Raw genomic sequence first — 18,437 nt, 5'->3', positions numbered from 1 at the left:
CTTGATCAAATGGTTTTGCCTGTGTTGTTGCTTTCTCCCCTATCATCATTTCCGTGAATCCTCTTGGTGGACGCTGTGCCACAGGGCACCCTCAGCAGAGGTGTCATTCCTCATTAGGATCGGTGCTGCTCAGGGAGAGGTTTTGCTCTGGGAAGAGCTGTCCTGGAGCCCAGGTTATTCCTGAGCCAGCGTAGGGAAGAGCTTAACGGGGGCTGGTAACGAGGGATTTTTGCAGAGGCTCCTGTGTGGGTGGCAGGGCAGAGCCTGGGACAGGAGGTAGGGTAAGGGCAGCAGGTCCCTGTCCTCCAAAGGGAACAAAGCAACAAGTCCGTGACACCAGCCCGTGCCTTAGCTCCGAGGCTCTTCAGTACAACTTCTCGTCTGGGTAAGTGGGAATCTCAGCCCCTTACTCCACGCTGTATATACTCCCGAAGGAATTGAAGTATGCGTAAAGAATATGGCATAATTAATCTTGTAATCTGCTCCAAATCAATGTCGCTTGTCGAGCTGTCAAGCCTCCGGATGCAGATGGTGGCTCAGAATTAGCTGAGCAGCTGAGGTTCAGGAAGCTTCTTGAAAGCCTCGAGTGCTTTGCTGCTGAAGGTGTCCCTTCCCAGGCTGGAGCTGCTCCTTTCTCCTGCCCCGCTGGCCGGAGCCCTGGGGCTGCTCTTTGTTCGAGCCCAGCGCAGGAGTGCCGGATGGGGCTGGAGATAAGGAGAAAGCGAGACTTCAGGGATGCCTGAAGCAGAGGTGGCTTCTTTCATGGCTGCGATACGATGGTCTCAGGGATGTCATTGGCAGCAGCAGGAAGGCTCTGGCTCCAGATATGCAGATTCAGAGGAAAAATTAAACAAAGAAACAAGACCCTATTTAGCTGTCAGATCCTGGCTCCTCTAAATATAGCTCTAAGTGCAGCTTTCACACTGCCCTTCCCCTTCAGCATTCACAAGAGGGAATTAGCAGTTGTTCATTGTATTTGCAGGGGAAAAGAAAAGATGCTATTTAGTCTGCAGGAGGCAAAATTAATACCATGTTTTTTCTAATCTGGCCCCAGCATGGGACTAAACAAAAATGTTTGAGGAGTGAGCGGAGCTGTTTACCTGCAGGAGTGGAGCAGCATCAGCTATGTAAATGTACGCTGTGGGACGATGTCATTTATATTCCCGGCAGGGATCGGCTCCTATCTTAAAGGGCTTTTAAATCCGTTGCAGATTAATAATGCAGCCAGTGCAGAAAGGCATTCTCCTCTCTGGGATAGTGGAGAAGGGGATGATGCTGAACGGGGGGCTCTGAAGCAGGCTGCTCCGTGCACCCCAGCAGAGCCCCCAGGAGGGGCAGTGAGTGGCACTGGAGCCTTGCAGCAGCTCCTGCATGGGATTTTTTAGAGGTTCCCTGCTTCTTTGGAGCTTGCCCTGTGCTCTGCCACGTGCTTGGACTCTCCAGGCTTCCCGGGCACCTCTGGGATGCTGGTGTGCAGCTCTCTGGTGCCGGTTCACACGAATTAACAGGTGCAAATTGCTGCTTCTGCTCCGCTCTGCAACCCTGCGGTCAGTCAGGCTTTGCCTCTAAGCAATTAGTGCTTGCACTAATCAGGGCCCTGGGGTGCATAATGCCATGGGGTGGAGCAGAAAAGGGGTCTGCACCAGAGCACAGTCGCTCCCCGTCAGCTCTCCCCGCGGACTCACAGCACTGCCTTGGCATCTCCACGTGCCTCGAGCTCTGTCTGGGCAAAGATCTTCCCCTGCCTGAGCTCTGACGTGACTTCATCTTTCCTCGCTGGCTCTTTGACCTCAGGGCATCACCTCCATCCGTGCTGTAGCTGTGGGTTTGGCAGCGCTCAGCTCCTGACCCCTGCCTCCCCCGACGGAGCTGCCTGAAGCCTGCTGTTTGCAGGGAGCGATGCTCAATTACCACGTTATTAATGGACACAAAATGGACACTTAAACCAGATAATTAAAGCTCCTGTCTCAGGACAAAGACGAGTCAACGGGCTGCAAGCCCACTGTCTGTCCCAGCCTTGGAGCCTCCACATCCTCGGTGGCACTCATCCCCTCCAGACGCTTGCTCGGACGCCGCGGGCTGTCCAGGCAGGACGTGATGCCCATGCCTGGTTTTGTGCCTTTGCTGCTGGCACAGCGGCTAATGGAGAGGAGGAAACCCAGATGCAACGGAGTGGAGTGTATAAAACCAGGCAGAGTGGTGAATAATTTAATGTTTGCTTTTTCAGAATAGAGGCGATGTTAGGGGAGCTTAAAATATTGATGGGCAACACATTTTTTTTTCTCCACAGTGTGAAATGCTTTATAGTCTGTGTGATTTTCTTTAATCCCTTTTAAGCGTGTTGGAGGCTGGTCCCTGCTTTCCTGGCGTGTGCCACGAGTGCTGCTCCATGGCAAAGCACTCAGCAAGCGTGATTTCTCCTGATGGCTTTGTTAACAGCCAGGACCACTTGTTCAGGTTTTCTCAGTCCGTTTGCTGGATACAGAGATACAGGAGGGCATCCGTGTGATGTCTTATTGATGGGAATCATATAAAACAGCAAGGAGCACTTAACTTAGTTTACAGGAGCAAAAAACCAAGCGAAGTGTCAGGCTGGCTTCGGGAGCGTGCTCTGCCTGGCCTGGTGGGGCTGCCAACAACCTTTTTGCCTTGCTTCGTGCTGCTGGAATGAGTTTGCTCCTCCTCCTTTACGCGTGAACAATTTGATATCCCCTTAAAGGTCAGCTCTGGGGCCAGCGTATTTACTCGGAGAATTATTTTTTAAAATGTCAAACCGTGTTTAGGCAGATCGCGGTGAGGAGGGAGCAGCATGCAGGGGCTGTGGGCACGAGCCCGGAGCTCCCTGCTCACCCCTCGGTGTGTGGGGCTGCAGCTCAGGTCCTTGTGCTCTCAGAAGGAGCCGAGAGGACTCGGAATCAAGGAGCAAATCGTCATGAATAAAACATCAGGAGGACGTTTTTCTGCAGCAGAGATTAATGAGCTAAGTAATAAATATGAAATTTCACAGATACTTAAGTTTACTTTCCAGGGACTTGTTCCTCTCCATGGGAGTCCCGGTGGGGCAGCCGGGGTCCTGCTTTGATGGAGAAGCAGGGGAGGCTGCAAACAGCTCATTCCCCACACATCTTTCCCTGGGCCTGCCACAGGGCTGTGGGTGTAAGTGGCTTTACTCTGCTGTGTTCAGGCCCCTAATGCTTGAAGGGTGACACAGGTGGAAGGCTTTCCTAGGCATGGGGAGGTCGTTTTTCCTAATTAATCCAGAGCAAACTAGGGCTCCAAAAGAAGCACCAGGCACGGATTTTATTTTCCCTACTAAAACATGCAATGTCTGTCTTGAGGAGCATCCTCTGCAGCAAAGACTGATGCCCTAGCATCTCCTGTATCCTTCCTGCTCTCACAGAGCGAGCAGTGGGTGTGCTGGCCACGGGCAGAGCATCGCGTCCGTGCTGCTTCTGTCTTGCTCGGGGTGAGCATCGCTTCCTTGGCAAGCTCCAGCCATGCTGCAGACGCTCTGGCAGCTTCAGCCAACTTTTTACTGGCCTGGAAGGCTGGGGTGTTGGGACAGGCTGCAGGCATGAGAAGGGGTTCAGGGAAGGAGCCGGCGTGGTGAAAGCAGGAAGAGTTGGCAAGTGCATCCTGCATAGGGAGATGAGATAAATGGGAGCAGAAAGGCCAGGGAGGAGGATCCAGCGTGCAGTGTGCTAGCTAGAAACAAACAGCCGGCTTCTGGGGCATGGCAGCAGGCAGGGCAGGCAGCTCTGCCCAATTCCCAGCTTTTGGGAGGGTTGGATGGCGAGTGGGAGAGCTTGCCCAGGGCACCAGGGTGGACTTGGTGTCTCCTACCAGCCCACGGTCTCTCTATTCTGCATAGGGTCGGCTTTTTTTTTTTTTTTTTTTTGGACAGAGCCTTGCTTGCTGCCCAGTTCCCAGTTCCTAAAGCAGTTGTATTTGGACTGTCTTCTCCTGTTGGATGATCACCAGCGGGGAGTTTGCTCTAATCCAGCCCTGGTTCAGAGGGAGGGAAGTGCAGTCTGCACAAGGTGCATGCTCTTCAGCCATTCAAATTATTGAATTTTTTCCCGTGACAACAGAGGACAAAAGCAGAAAAGAAGAGGCCATGAACATGAGGATCGTGATAAAACCCCCTCTAACCCGTGCTCTCCTCGTTGCAGTTATTAATTTGGCTGTTCCTAACAGGCAACCCAGGCTTGGCAGTGTGGTGTCCCCAGGCAGGCAGGCTGTGCTGCGGGGTGGGTGCTGGGGATGCTCTGCCTCTGCCATCACCCTTTTTTCCTCTCCACTCTTCCAGCGCCAACTCCCGTCACCGACATCCGCACGGATAAAATCGAGCAGAAGAGCATCTCCTTGTCGTGGCAGGAGCCGGGCTTCCCAACCACCAACAGCACCGAGTACGAGGTCAAGTACTACGAGAAGGTAGGGCTCTGGGGACGTACCCAACCTCTGCCCATGCAGCATCCCAAATACTTCTGCTTGTGGCCGTGCTCCTGCTGCTGTCAGCACCCTGCAGCTTAAACAGGGTGCGGTGGAAAATGGGACATACACGCGGGGACTGCGGCACGGCGATGATTTTATTGGCACCTAAGAGTGGCAGGAGCGCTTCCAACGGGTGCCAGTAAAGGCTTTTCCTCTCCAACAGCCTTATGCAATCTGCTTATGTAAGTTTTAGGAAATTTGGGTTATTTGTAGAGTTTATTTTAATTAGTGTTATTTTTTTTAATTTTTTTTTTACCCCATCTGTGCAGCAAGATTTCATCCAGTCCTAATGTTGACATCTCCCTGGGAGAAAGAGTAAAGCTAATAATTCGCATTCATTCATTCTTTGGATGGCTTTTTTTCAAGAATATTAGAAATCCGAGGTTTGGGTGCTTGCCATTCGCCAGCTAGGAAGTATAAACCATACGGTCTTTCCAGATCTGTGATGAGATGACACCTATATTCATAGCCTGTTCTCTCAGAAAGTGTTGGACCTGTGGTCTTCACTGCTTTAGGACCGAGTCCCACCAAACCCATAACTTCAGTGAGCTGTGAGTGGCCTGGCACACTGGAGGGGACACGAGGAAACATTTCTATGACAGCCTGTTAATTCAAAAAATAGCTCTTATTTGACAGACACAGTGGGCTGAGAATTTTAGAAGAGATACCAGTGGGCAGAGAGCAGGGACAAAGCTCTAAATCAAAATAAATGCAGTTTATGACACAGTTCCGCAAATTACCTTATCTGCGTGTGCTCAGGCTCGTTATGAAACTGATTGCATGTCAAGCAAAGCGTGCAGGTGACATGTTGGCATTCTGTATTTAGAAACAAGCTACCTTGAAGCTGATTCATATTAATGTGATTTTCAGCATCTGATAGATTTGAAAGGAGGAATCTGGGAGTGAGGGCGAGCGCTGAGCATAATACGGTAATTCCTTTGCAAATGGGCTGCAGCAACAAGATACTCAGGGTATGTGAAATGAGGAAACATCCTGCTTGGGTAGAAAATTTAAACTACAGTTTAGCAATTATTCACTGCAATGAGGCTTTTGATGCTGACAGGAAAATCAACTTAGTTCCTAATCTATGCTTTTAAAGCCATACTTGAACTACGGAGATTCGAGTGAAGGAGCACATCAAACAGAAAACCCATTTCATGGTGACATCCCCGGCCCTGGGAGCGGCAGGATGTGTCGCTGCCACCGCCGTGCCTCGTGCCAGAGCGCGGGGCTGGTCCGGAGCCCAGCCTGCTGCTAGCTGCACGAAGGCTCTGGCTGTCGCCGTTCTCCCTTGGTCAAAGCAGAGACATCTTCAGGTCTCTGGGCAAGGGAATAAAAGCCCGGGGAACAGGACCATTAGCAAATGCATCTGCCAACTGCGATTACTCAGTGTGTGCTAACGCACGCCTATTTATTCCCAAGAGAGCATCCCTGCTGCTGCTGCCAGCAGCTCCCGGAGCTCAGCACCCTGCAGCCACGGCTGCTCCCTGCCCTCTCCAGCCGGGCTCTTCCCCGATGTGCCAGCCGAGCGCAGGGAGCTCAGAAACACCTCCCCACAGCTTCATTCTTGTGTTGAGCAGAGCAGGTCGGTGTGTTTGCACACATTTCGCTGTGGCACCTCGTCCTCAGCCCTGCACCATTGCCCAGCACAGTTGCTTTCCTGCGTGCATGCAGCGCTGAGAGCATCCAAGGCTGGTCTTGGTGTGCAGTGGGTGGAAGGGATCGCACACAGCTCCAGGCCACCTGAGGCAAGAAATTGCTGGTACCTTTTGTGTGGTTGGTAGATCAAACCCATCAGGTGGGGCAGTGACAATGCTGAGATAAAATCTCCGCTGCAGGCATGGCATGGGGGGATGCTGTTGGAGCAGGAGCAGGTCTGTTTGCTCTCACTGGGGCTTGAGAAGCCGTAGCGGGGGAGTAGGAAACGGTCTGAGGGTGCCAGCAGCTGAGCCCCTGCATTTGGGGCAGTGCAGGGTGGGCAGGAGGGATGGAAAGGAGCTGTGTAGGAACACAGCTGCTCCCCACCACCCCATCCTCCTCCTGTCTTGCAGAGCACATCATCTGGCCCTGCCATTTCCCGTGGCTTATCCATGTAATTTCTATTAAGGAGCCATCTAGGAAACGCATCCTTTCTGTCACGGGCCGTGCTGCTGGGACCTGGCGGCGAGGCGGAGGTGCGGCTGGGCTGGCGGGACCGTGGCGCAGCTGCTGGTCCCAGCCAATCTCGGGCATCTCATCATTTTGCAGGATCAAAGGGATCAGAGTTACTCGACCGTGAAAACCACATCAACGGCTGTGACAGTCAATAACCTGAAGCCTGGCACCCTCTATATCTTCCAAATCCGGACGTCTTCCTCGCAGGACTACGGCAACTACAGCCCTAGTATCGAAGTGGAGACGCTGGCAGAGCGTGAGTGGCGGCGATGCTCGTGGTCCCTCGCGCACACAGGATGCTCCTGCTCACGATGCTGCTGCTTTCACACTGTGGGTTTCTCTCCCCTTTGAGTGAGACTCATTTAGCCACCCTGGATCTCAGAGCAGGTGCTTTCCAGGACTTGATTTTATTTGCATTTTCCCATTCTGTTTTAACACGATTGCTGCTGCCGGTCTGCCTGGCCTGGAGGTTTGTGTCCTTCCCGTGCAGCATCAGCGAGGGCAGTCAGTCTGTGGCTCTTCTGCTCTGCTCTGGAGACTGGGGACCATCTCTGTTTTTTTTTTTTGGAGCACCTAAGAGAGTGTCCGTGGAGTGGATTTTGCTTTCCCTTGGTGTTGTGTTAGCACCAGAGCAGATGTCACCAGCAAGCAGGCACCAGAGGGGAGCCCATCAGTCCCCACCAGTGCAGTGACAGAGGGGACAATGCCAACCCAGGCTCTTGTGCAGCTGTGGCAGGCGCTACAGAGCCGGGGTGGCTGTAGAGGGGGGCACAAGAGCAGCTCGGGCAGAGATCTGGTGCAGGATGCGTGCCCCAGGCACTCAGCTTCTCTGTCCCGTGGCTGAGTAAGGGCAGCCAGCATCGGGGTTATTTGCTGGGGTTTTACTTTTCACAGTTTCCATTCATAACCATAGGCCAGAAGCATCTTATTTCACTGCCTAAAAGAGGGCTTGGAGAGATGGTAGGGTTTCAGTTTAATAACCTACCCTGGCTCGAAATGAAAGCCCTGAGATGGCTGGCTCAGTACGACTCTCACAGATTGTGTTTAACAGGGCTTTAAATTGCATCCATTTACCACACAGAAGACATTTTCAGAATGAATTGAAGCCAATAAAAACTTTATATAGAATGTAGCTTTCTAATGCCCCTGTTTGCAAAAAGCAGGAAGGGGAGGGATGGGCGTGGTGAAGGAAACCCATAGGTAAGCCATCGATTTTAAATCATTCCCCCCACCAAGCAGGAACTTTTTGCTCAGTGCTGACTGGTGACACCAGCCTGAGATTTGAGAACTGGTCCAGGGCGTGAATCCTCGTGTGGATGGGGAGAAGTAAACTGGCACTGCTGGGGAATTGTCCCCCAGCTTTGCTGGAGGCTGCAGACTGTCACAGGGAGATGCGGGACCGGGGATGTGCCCTGGGAGCTGTGTGACACCTCTGCTTCCTTCCCGGCAGTGACAGTGGCCTCCAGCGAGCAGAACCCCGTCCTCATCATCGCCGTGGTGGCCATCGCGGGGCTGACGGTGCTGGTGTCCATGGTCATCGGCGTGATGGTCTGGAGGAGGTGAGCAGAGCAGCGTGATGGTGTGGAGGAGGTGGGAGGGGGACCCAAGCAGAGCCCCCGTGGTGCTGAGCCCACAGGAGATGTGAGCAGGCAGCGTGGGTAACACAGAGGGGCTGGAAATGTGGGTTGGAGCCTGTCCAAAGCCGTGCCCAGGAGCCCCAGCGTGGGCGCTGGGTTGTGTTTGGCTTTGATTTCCCGTGGGAGGCTGCTCCCGGCGCTGATGCCATCCCGATTCTCGTTGCAGACAGTGTGGGTACAGCAAAGCCAGCCAGGACGGGGACGAGGAGCTCTACTTCCACTGTGAGTGCCGTGTGGCCATGATCAGGACATCTGGTGGGGTCCCCTGTATTTCTTGCTGCCCTGATCCCTTGCTGTTGAGGCGTTGTCACCCTGCGTTGTCCCAGGGCAGGGCTGAGCACAGCGATGCTCCCTGGAGGCGTTGGGCTCAGCAGCACCCATGCCAGCGTCTGTCCTTCACAGAGGTCCCCGGCGTGCCCAGGAGTTGGGGATGCTCTCAGCAACCCCTGGCTCACATGAATTATTCTGTCAGCTTTTTCCGAATGGCCATGGGAGAACGCAGCTTTGTTTTCTGGGGCTACTCTTGGTTACTGAGCAGCAGTAATTGTACAGACAACAGTTGTCAAAGGAAATCCGAATGCCAGAACGGATGAGTTTAGCTGATGCCTGGCATATGCCCGTTAAGCACACGCAGGCTCTTCTGCTCCCTGGAGTGTTTCAAAAGCAGCAGAGCCATCGTGCTCTTGGGATGCATTTTGGCTGTTTCACCTGATCGTGAAGGGCGCTGAGCTGCCCACGGGAGGGTTTCTGCTCAGCGCAGAGCCAGGGGAGCACAGCAGCCACCCCATCCCAGGCAGGCGAGCCTCTCTCATGCTCTTTTTGTATTCCCCTGCTCTCCTGCAGTTAAAATACCCACCAGGCGGACGTACATCGACCCTGACACGTGTGAAGACCCCATGCAGGCCGTGCACCTCTTTGCCAAAGAGCTGGATAACGCCAGCATTAAGATCGAGAGGATCATCGGGACAGGCAGGTTGCCCCTCGCGGCCCCTCTGCATGTCCCCACGGGGTTGTCCCCCCCCTTGGCAGCCTCATGCCACTGCTGCCACCCTCCTGCCTCCCGAGCTGCCCACCTCACCAGCACCTTCTGGGATAGCTCCTCCCCAGTGCCATGATCCCATGGGGAACGGGGCTGCTTTTTTGTCCAGGAGCTGGGTTTCTTGTTCCCTGTTTCTTTTTCTGAGGCACCAAGTACAGGCCACGGATTGAGGCGCACACTAGAAAGCATCAGTAATTATCTGCATCTGGGCAGGCTGACAGCAGCACAGGAACTATTTATAAATATGTGAACTTAATGATTTATCGATTTTCATCAGCCTCACTGCCTAAAACTTAAAAGCAAATTAAAATCCCCACACCGGGCCCTAGAGCTTTAATCGCTAATGTGCGCCAGAACACGGGAAACACGATTATTCTTTGTCATTTTTCTCCCTAAAGAGAAATTCAGCTATGGAAAAAGAAGAGGTGGAGGAAGGGCAGGGGTGAGGGTTCTCCCACCAGCTCAGAGGGCAGCGGTGGAAGTGGAAGAAGTCTTCCTGGTAGCTGCTGGGTGGAGCAGCTGAGGCCGTAATCCCACATAACTTTCAGAAACAAAGCAGTGTTTGAAAGATCAAGAAAGAAATGAGTCAGGAAAGCGTTTAAACGCAAAGAATTTCAGACTGCGTTTGTCTCACTGCTGACCTAACAAGTACCTGGCTTTGAAATTAGGAAAGCTTTTCAGATGTACACTTTTTTTTTTCCTATAAAGCCAATATTGGCTTTTTGTGTTACGAACTTGGTAGCACCTGTTGCCAAGCGAGGAGCAGGATGCTCAGCCTCAGACGCTGCAGAAACGCTCCTGGTGCTGGTGCTTTGTTGCTGTGAAATGCAGAGCTGGTGTTTGCTGAGCTTGGGGGCAGAACGGGCTGGGTCTGGGGAGCATGAACTTGGTGGCTGGGGGTTGATCTTCTTTTCTTGGAAAAAAAAACACAGTATGTGTTTCGAGGCTTCAAGGGAGCCGTAGGAATGGCTTCAGGTAGCTCCTTCTTTCCTGGTCTGGAAGAAAAACATCAGTGTGGCACGAGGGAGAGACATGCAAGCGATGCCAGGGGGACCCTTTGGGAAGACGAGGGATTTTATGGCGCGGGCGCTGCTTAAAACATCTCTCTGCCGTGCAGGGGAGTTCGGTGAGATCTGCAGGGGCTGCCTGAAGCTGCCCAGCAAGCGGGAGCTGCCGGTGGCCATCCAGACCCTGCGGGCCGGGTGCTCGGCGAAGCAGCAGCGCTGCTTCCTGGCCGAGGCGTGCACCATGGGCCAGTTCGACCACGCCAACGTCATCCGGCTGGAGGGGGTCATCACCAGAGGTAAAGGGGGCCTCGTGCCGTGTGGGACGGCTTGGCATGCTGGAGGAGGGCTCCTGTGTAAATTTCCAGGAGAAGTGAAGCAAATCCCACTCCTTTTTTGTGTTGTTACCCTGTTAGTACCTGCTGACAAGCCCTGCCTGCTCCAGTGTGTTGGGAAAGGACGAATGAGCTCTCTCTGTAGGATGTTGTTTAATTTTATTTTTTTTTAAGTATCTCCAACCTGCTGTTTGCCCTGTCATTTCAGCCTGCTAAATTCCATTTTTCTCTCTCCCTGCTTCAGAGGGCAAGGTTGTGGGGTTGCACAGAGCTGCCCCGCCTGCAGGTATTGCTCTGGGGGGTCCAGCAATGTCAGGGGATGTGCAGTGGCCTTCACGCAGGGTAATTAAAGCACTTCCACAACAGACACGATGTCGGTGCTGTCTGATGGAGACACGGCATGCAAAATGCTCTAGAGTTTTTCCCACAGGGCGTTTCTGCAGCTTTAATTTCTTTTTTCCCAGCGACTTTCCCACGTGGCAGGAGCGTCTGGGCGTGCTGGCAGCCGTGCTGCCAGCACCTCGCTCTCCAAAGAGCCCTGACAGCACGATGCCGCTGTCAGCGGGCTCTGGTACTCCATCAGCATGGAAACGGTGCAGTCGTGTGCTTCATGCTCAAAAAATACCCGATGCTGCTGGCAAAGCAGAAAAATGAGTGTTATAACCTCTTGAAGGAGGCGTTTGGCTGACCTGCAGCAGCGGCTGGTGGGTGTATGGTGGGGTGCGCGGCGGGCAGAGTGCTGCTGCGTGGTGCTCGAGGAGATTTTGGGTTGATTTTCCTGGGAGAAGGCAGCAAGGATGCTGACCTGTTTAGGGATCCACTGTGGATTTCAGGCAGTGCGCTGAACCTGCTGCTTCGGAGAGCGATGACCTGCTGCTGCAGGTGCCAAACTGTTGCTCTCTGGAAATCAAGTGTTTCCTCACCTATTAGCTATTTTAGCATGCCGATGATTAATAAAATGCTTACAGCTCGATTAATAAGGCCGGGGAGCGGGACTGGTTTAGCAGCAAAACAGCGCGCTCTTAATAAAAGCAAATTGCAGTGGGGTTTTGTCAGTAAAACGGATGAGGCTGCCTGCTCCCAGCCCTCGTGGGAGTGCTCGCTGCACTGTGCTCGGTGCTGCTGGTAAATGGATGTTCGTGGAAATCCAAAGGCATGCGAGCACGTGCCTCGAACCAGCTCTTTTATTAGGTAAGGAAGTATTTCTGTCCTGAGTCTGGGGCTGAGCTGGTCACTTTTGTGTAGTTTGGTAAATTAATAACGTATTTTTTCTAATCTCAGCTTATCAAGAGGCGCAGAGTCCCTAAAAGCATCTTGTCCTTCTCTTTGATGAGTCTGTGTATGAGCTGCGTGCTATCTGTGAGCCTGTGTCTGTGTCACGATCTTTGTACCAAGCTTTCCAGAGCAACCGTGGAAATGAGGATGAATTCTCCAGCTAATGAGAATTTCCTATTGGCGACCGTGTTTCCGTTCCTGTTAGCCGGATCTTCGCTTTATCATGCTTAATTAATGCCGGCAGTGCCTGCTCTTTAACTGCAATGTCTCGTGTGCAGGCAGCCTTGCATTTTGCAGCAGGGGAGGTGCTCATCCTTCCACCAAACCTCTGCTCGCACCGTGCTCAGCCCGTTTGGTGATGCTGTGCCAGACCCCTGCTCCTCCCCAAGCCTTGCTGGCAGCACAGCGAGCCTGGCGCAGCTCTCAGGGTCCCGTGCTCGTGCTCCCAATAATTCTGGAAGAGAGAACCGTGTCTTTAACGTGGAGCATCTTCCACTGTGAGCTCCTCTGGGGTGAGCTGTAGCAATGCTTCCAGCAGCAGCTGCAGGTTCAGCGGTGCCAAAGCATCGGTGGGGCTCAGCAGCAGGATTTGCCAGTCCCCTCTCATCCATCCCTAGTAGGTGATCGTGTTAAGCTCCTCTGGTTGTTGCCTCAGTGGTGGAGTTTACAATGCAGGCTGGATGCATCAAAAATCCCACAAGGAAAATCTGCCAAATACCCAACGTTTCTATTTGGAGGGGAGGTTTAAGGGCTGGGAGGTTTGCTCCGTGTTTCCGTTACCACCGGCACGGAGCTGCCTGCAGCAGGAGGCAGGACTCACGCGGTGCTCCTTGTCTGTCCGTGCAGGGAACACCATGATGATAGTGATGGAGTACATGGGGAACGGAGTGCTGGACTCTTTCCTCAGGGTGAGTGCTGTGGAGCTGGTGGGAACCGCCAGGCTCTGTCACCCGCCGGGCTTCAACAGGCATTGCTCAGCTCTGGCTTTTCCTCCTCTTTATCTGTTTATTTATTTTCTTTGCAGAAACACGAGGGACAGTTCACATCCACCCAGCTCATCACCATGTTGCAGGGGATTGCCTCTGGCATGAAGTACCTGGCAGAGATGGGTTACATCCATAAAAGCCTGGCTGCCCACAAGGTCCTCGTGAACAGCAGCCTGGCGTGCAAAATAACGGGTTTCAGGCAGCCGCAAGAAGACAAGATGGAGACCATCTTCAGCACCATGGTAAGAGGCTTTTCCAAACTTAATTTCCAGTGCTTCCCAAAAGCAAAATGCTGATGGCACACCTGCAGAGATGTCCCCTGGTGTCCGTGCCTGGCCATGGCCAGCATCCCTTGGACTGGCTCCTGGCAGCGCTGGGGAGGCTCGCAGCCTGCTCGGAGCGTTGAGGAAGGATCTGCATCGTAACAGTTTCTTTCCCAACTGGAAATGAATGCATTTATTCGGGGACCTGCCCCACAGCAGTGATCCGTGCATGTGGGGGCGAACCGGAGGCAGTGGCAGAGGGCAGCCTCAGGCTTCGTTATGTCTATTTTATCACTCATAATGAAGTTCATCGTTTTCAATTAAGGACCGAAGTCCTGCTCGCTTCACGCTCACGCCTCATCAGCTCGCCCTGTATCAGCTGAATCTGTTAGCATGTCGCGTTAACCAGGCATTAATATTTTAAAAAGCACCGATTCTGCAGTCAGGCCAGCCCTTATTGTTTGCAGGGAGCGTTGCTCCAGGGAGGCAGCAGCTGGTGGGCACGGCCACAGGTTCCCGGTGCTGTGTCCTAGCACCAGGCATGGCCATCCCGAGGAGAGGAGCCTGTTTGCGGGGTTTGCCCCACAATCTGTTGGGAGCTGTGGTTTTCTGTCAGCTCTGAGCAGGCTGATGGCAGAAAGAGTCTTGTGATATGATTTTTTTAGCCTTTATCACAAGCTCCAGGGAGACACCTTGGGGAAAGCATCCCTACCTTGTAGACTCCTTGGCGAAGCACAACCAAGTGCTGAGCATCCCACAGTGCTGCAGCTCACAGCTCAGCTGCTGTGCCCGCAGGGATGAGAGAAACCTTCCCTCGGTGCTAGCGTGGGCACGGAGCAGCCTGCTGGGTGCAGGGAGCCCAAGCTGTGGCTTTGGGGTTGAGGTCTCCCCCCTGTTAATTGCAATTAGCTGCGGTGTCTGTCACTTGCTTTGCCCAGTGCATCTGGAGGGATCTGCAGAGGTGGAGTACAGGATGGCTAATTACAGGAGAGCAAGCTGGGGTGCAGGGACTGTGTGTTTGTGCAGCTCGGAGACGGGTTTTGTTAAATATTAATGTGTAAAATGCCATCAGCTCTTCCCAGAGCCATTCTCTCTCCCATTAATATTTCAGAACTCACATTCCCATGTAGCATACTGTTGCACGACCATTTTAAAGCAAATTGAGGCACAAGTTTTCTCTTAGTATGAAACCCGTGCGTGCTACACAAGCTGTGAAACAGGGAGAGGGTGCACCGGAGGGCCACCACGTGTGTCAGCCTCTCCCTCCTCCTGTCCTATGTGACAACACCATTTCACCCCGTTTTCTGCCCGGCCAGCGTGGGAAGAGCCTGGTGCTGTGGTCAGCCCCCGAAGCCATCCAGTATCACCACTTCAGCCCGGCCAGCGACGTGTGGAGCTTCGGCATCGTCATGTGGGAAGTCATGTCCTACGGCGAGAGACCCTACTGGGACATGTCCCACCAGGATGTGAGTCCCCTGCTGCGTGCCCGACGGTGATACTGCAGTGGCTGGCGGTGGGTGGTGAGGAGGGAGGGTCTCCCAGCTGCCAGGTTTGGGTGCAGTCTGTATTTTGGCATCTCAGAGCTGTCCCCTCGCCTTTCTGCCCCGCTCTGCAGGTGATGAAGGCGGTGGAGGACGGCTTTCGCCTGCCGGCCCCGGCGAACTGCCAGCCTCCCCTGCACCAGCTCATGCTCGACTGCTGGCAGAAGGACCGCAGCCAGCGCCCCAAGTTCTCGCACATCCACGACGTCCTCAGCAAGATGGTGCAGAGCCCGCAGCCCCCGCCGTGCACCAGGTACCCTCTTGTCCCTTCCCCTGCGGGTCCCCGCCACCGTGCGCCGTCCCCGCTCCCCTTCACCGCCCTGTCTGTCCTCAGGTCTCGTGGTGCCGCCGTGCCCCTGGCCGAGCGCTCCTTCGCAGCCTTCCCGGCCTTCAGCTCAGTGGGAGAGTGGTTGGAAGCGATAGAAATGGGCAGGTACCGGGATAACTTCACCGCTGCGGGCTACTGCTACCTGGAGTCCGTGGCCAGGATGACGGCGCAGTAAGTGAGAGGGGCTGGCCGCAGCCTGGCGTAATTGGGTGCAGGGGGGAGCGAGTTGTGCTTTTAAATACCAGCCACTTGGTGCTGAATGAAAGGGCAAGTGTTCCAGAGCACGTCAGCAAGAGCTGCAAAAGAAAGAGAACGCGTCCCAGCACTGGTGTGGGTTGGGCTGCATGTGCTGTGCAACTCAGCTGCTGGGTTTTGGAGCCGATTGAAAGCTGTGCTTTGGGTTTTAACCTGTAATTTCTGGCAGGCACAGAGTCCTACCTGTCCCAGATGGAGAGCAGGGTCAAATCGAGGAGCGATTTGCCAACAGGTGGCTCTGCAAGCAGCACGGGGCCTCCAGCTCCAGCAGCTGGGGTGGGAGCTATTGTGTGCTGCAGGCTTCTGTCACCCCAAGCTCCCTGCCAAGGTCTGTGCTGTTCAGCTGGGACAACAGCTTGGGGATTTCTTACTCCTGCTAGTCCATAGTATCCCAATGATCTGAAATCCACGCTGCTCTGTCCTGGAGAGCAGTCAGCACAGGACGCCGCAGTTAGGGCTTGTTCCTTGTGGCTGATGACGGTATGTTTTGCAGAGATGTCCTGAGCCTGGGGATCACACTGGCAGAGCACCAGAAGACCATCCTGAGCGGCATCCAGACCCTGCGGGCCCAGGTGATCCAGATGCACGGCCGGGGCGTGCAGGTGTGACGGAGCACAGAGCACCGGAGTGGGAGGAGGTGCCGGCCACGTGCTGGCCCCAAACCAGACCAAATCTCTGAAACCTCATGGTTTCAAGTGGGATGTAGGAGTCCCTGGGCTGCTGCCCAGCGAGTCATTCCACGTGGCAAGAGGGCAGGGCGGCCCGTCCCCTGTGCCAGGGAAGCCGAGCATCCCTGGGACACCAGGCACGGTGTGCCTGGGCGGCTGTGGTTCTCCCCATCGCTGTTCTGTAAGATGAGTCAAATGTAACGATGCCATTTCACATGGTAATTAGGTCAACAGGGTGGACGGACATTTGTGCACTGTCTCAATCCAGAGCTGACAGCGTTTTCCTATCTAGCATCCTACTGGTGAAATCCATGGGTATTTTTATACAGGCTGACATCTTCTACCAACCCCACCAGGAGCTTTTATTGCTTTTATTTTTAGAGACTGGAGCAGAGCTCACACCCAGCGCCCCGCTTTGGGAAGGTGACTTTGCCCATCTGGCGCGCTGAAAGGAAGCTCTTTCTTTCCCAGCCACATCCCTTCCGCTCCAAGAGTCACCTCGCTGAGTCTTGACACCACTGTTGGTGAACAAAACACAAATGTTCTCCACCGAAGCGCAGAGCAAACGGTGCCGAACATTTCTTGTCCTGGCAAGACAGTTGCAGCGGAGGAAACGGAGGCCACAGCCAGGAGAGGGTGAGCACTGATGCCCTTGGGCTGCCCTGCTGATACTCTCAGCCTTCAAGGTTTCTGCCTTGCAAAGTCCCGTGGGCAGAGCATCCTGCATCCTTCGCTGGCTTGGTGGGGAAGTGCGGTGGCTCTGACTGCTCTGGGATGCAGCACCAGGAGGGACACGAGGCAGTAAGGCAGTGGGGAAGGTGTGTCCGTGGTGGCGAGCTGCTGCTTGCTGGGCAGGAGGATGGCTGTAGGAGCCTGGAAAAGAGGGGTCTGCTCACCTTTGGCACTAACCCACACCCCTGTAAGGTTTGCCAGCGACGGCGCTCACTTTGCGGTCCTAATGCTGCACCGAACAGCCAGCCACGGATGCTGGAGAGAGAACAACAGCAGAGAAATACCCACAGCAAGGTGAACGCTGAGAAAGAGGGGCTTCAGGTGGGTGCAGCCAGTGACGGGGGGCGTAGCGGGCACAGCATCGCCACGTGGCCGTGGGCTGAGCCACCTGGGTGAGGCTGGAGCCTGGGGATGAGCATCCCTCCAGGCAGGTTGGCACATCAGCACTTTATTTCGTAGCAGCCCGAGGCTCAGCACCGCGTGCCTCACGCACTGGCAGTTCCCACTGCTACAGGCCTGATCCGTGACAGAAGGCTTAAATTGCATCTGCTTAACGCTACAAGTTTCCTTGAAGTTGGTTAATTAAATGGGTCTTCACAGCCTTGTTCTGGGCTTTGTAGGCCTTTTATTATCATCTGTAAGTATTGCAAGTGAATTATTAATGATGAAAGGCAAAGATTTACAAAGGGAACAAATGCTGTAGAGGAGGATGTTCACGATGCAGTTGGAAATGTGTTTGCATTGGGTTCGGAGGCTATGCAGGTAGCCTGCACCAAAGGGACACAATCTAAATGGCAATTAGCTGAAGGATGCTAATGCAGCCTGTTTGTGGGGCCGGCGTCATACTCACCCCACCCAGACAGATGGTTGCATCGTTTCAGGGACCCAGCTTTCGTTCAGTAAAGCCTCATTCCTGGTGGTTTTCTTCGAACCCACACGTGTGCCCCAGGGGAATGCTGTGCCCTCGGAGGCTTCTGGCTTGGCTGCTGCCACTGGCTGAAGGTCAGGAGTGCTCAACACTACAGGATTTCCTTTTTTTCAGCTGTTTCAGCGTGACTGCATTGGAGATCAGTGCTGAACTTCACCAACACGTGGTATCAAGAAGGTGCCAGCTGATGTTTACTTCTCATTTTTCTGCCTTGTGTTGCCATTTCCAGGCAATGTCACAGTGAGCTCCCACCAGCTCTTGGTGCTCTCCTTCTGAAGTTTAAGCAGCATTCCCCAGTGTCACTCGGTCAGTTTTTTACGGAAATAACTTCCCTTTAAGTTTCACTTTTGTCCGGTCCGGGTAGTTGCTCAGCATCCTGCTGTTTCACACCCAGAAGAGTAATAATTGTGAACTGAAACCTTCATTTGGTAGAAATGCCAGATCCCAAGGATCAAGTGCAATTTGTATGCTCGTTATGTTTACATTTTATCTATAGAGAAAGTATATTCTAGTTCTCGAGGCAGGGAGCTGAACCAACGTGATTCCTGATCCTCTCCCCCATCTCCTGCTCTTGTCCCTTTCGTGGGAGCTCCCCAGAGCCTCCTGCAGGCCAGGCTGAGTCCAGGCTGCTGTGCTTGCTCTCTGGGGCTCTGGGCAAAGCCAGGACTCGGTGACAAGGTGACACCATGCCCTCGGTCTGGAAAATGGAGCTGGCTATGAGCGCACAGCCTGCCTGGGGCAGAAGACCTCTCTGTGACATGCAGGAAGGTGCTGAGGGTGCTCTGAGCATCTCGAGCC

General features: G+C 53.9%; 1 protein-coding gene across 1 annotated transcript in view; it reads left to right on the top strand.

Annotated features, from left to right (window-relative positions):
• EPHA10 (EPH receptor A10) overlaps nucleotides 1–15,919 on the top strand; it is a gene marked incomplete at both ends in the record, with an annotated part of 36,274 nt that extends 20,355 nt beyond the window's left edge. The window contains 12 exons of the mRNA XM_082777602.1: nucleotides 4,310–4,434; nucleotides 6,742–6,904; nucleotides 8,099–8,207; nucleotides 8,452–8,507; nucleotides 9,129–9,254; nucleotides 10,442–10,627; nucleotides 12,785–12,846; nucleotides 12,963–13,166; nucleotides 14,504–14,653; nucleotides 14,803–14,981; nucleotides 15,063–15,227; nucleotides 15,805–15,919. Coding sequence (XP_082633728.1) covers nucleotides 4,310–4,434; nucleotides 6,742–6,904; nucleotides 8,099–8,207; nucleotides 8,452–8,507; nucleotides 9,129–9,254; nucleotides 10,442–10,627; nucleotides 12,785–12,846; nucleotides 12,963–13,166; nucleotides 14,504–14,653; nucleotides 14,803–14,981; nucleotides 15,063–15,227; nucleotides 15,805–15,919 — 1,640 coding nt within the window. The remainder of the gene's footprint in view (nucleotides 1–4,309; nucleotides 4,435–6,741; nucleotides 6,905–8,098; nucleotides 8,208–8,451; nucleotides 8,508–9,128; nucleotides 9,255–10,441; nucleotides 10,628–12,784; nucleotides 12,847–12,962; nucleotides 13,167–14,503; nucleotides 14,654–14,802; nucleotides 14,982–15,062; nucleotides 15,228–15,804) is intronic.
• Between the last annotated feature and the right edge of the window lie 2,518 nt (nucleotides 15,920–18,437).

Source organism: Aythya marila (genome assembly GCF_965140915.1).
Source record: "Aythya marila genome assembly, chromosome: 22".
Classification (NCBI taxonomy): Eukaryota; Metazoa; Chordata; class Aves; order Anseriformes; family Anatidae; genus Aythya; species Aythya marila.
Note: the sequence above shows the minus strand (reverse complement) of the source record. Positions and strands in the feature narration are given on the sequence as shown.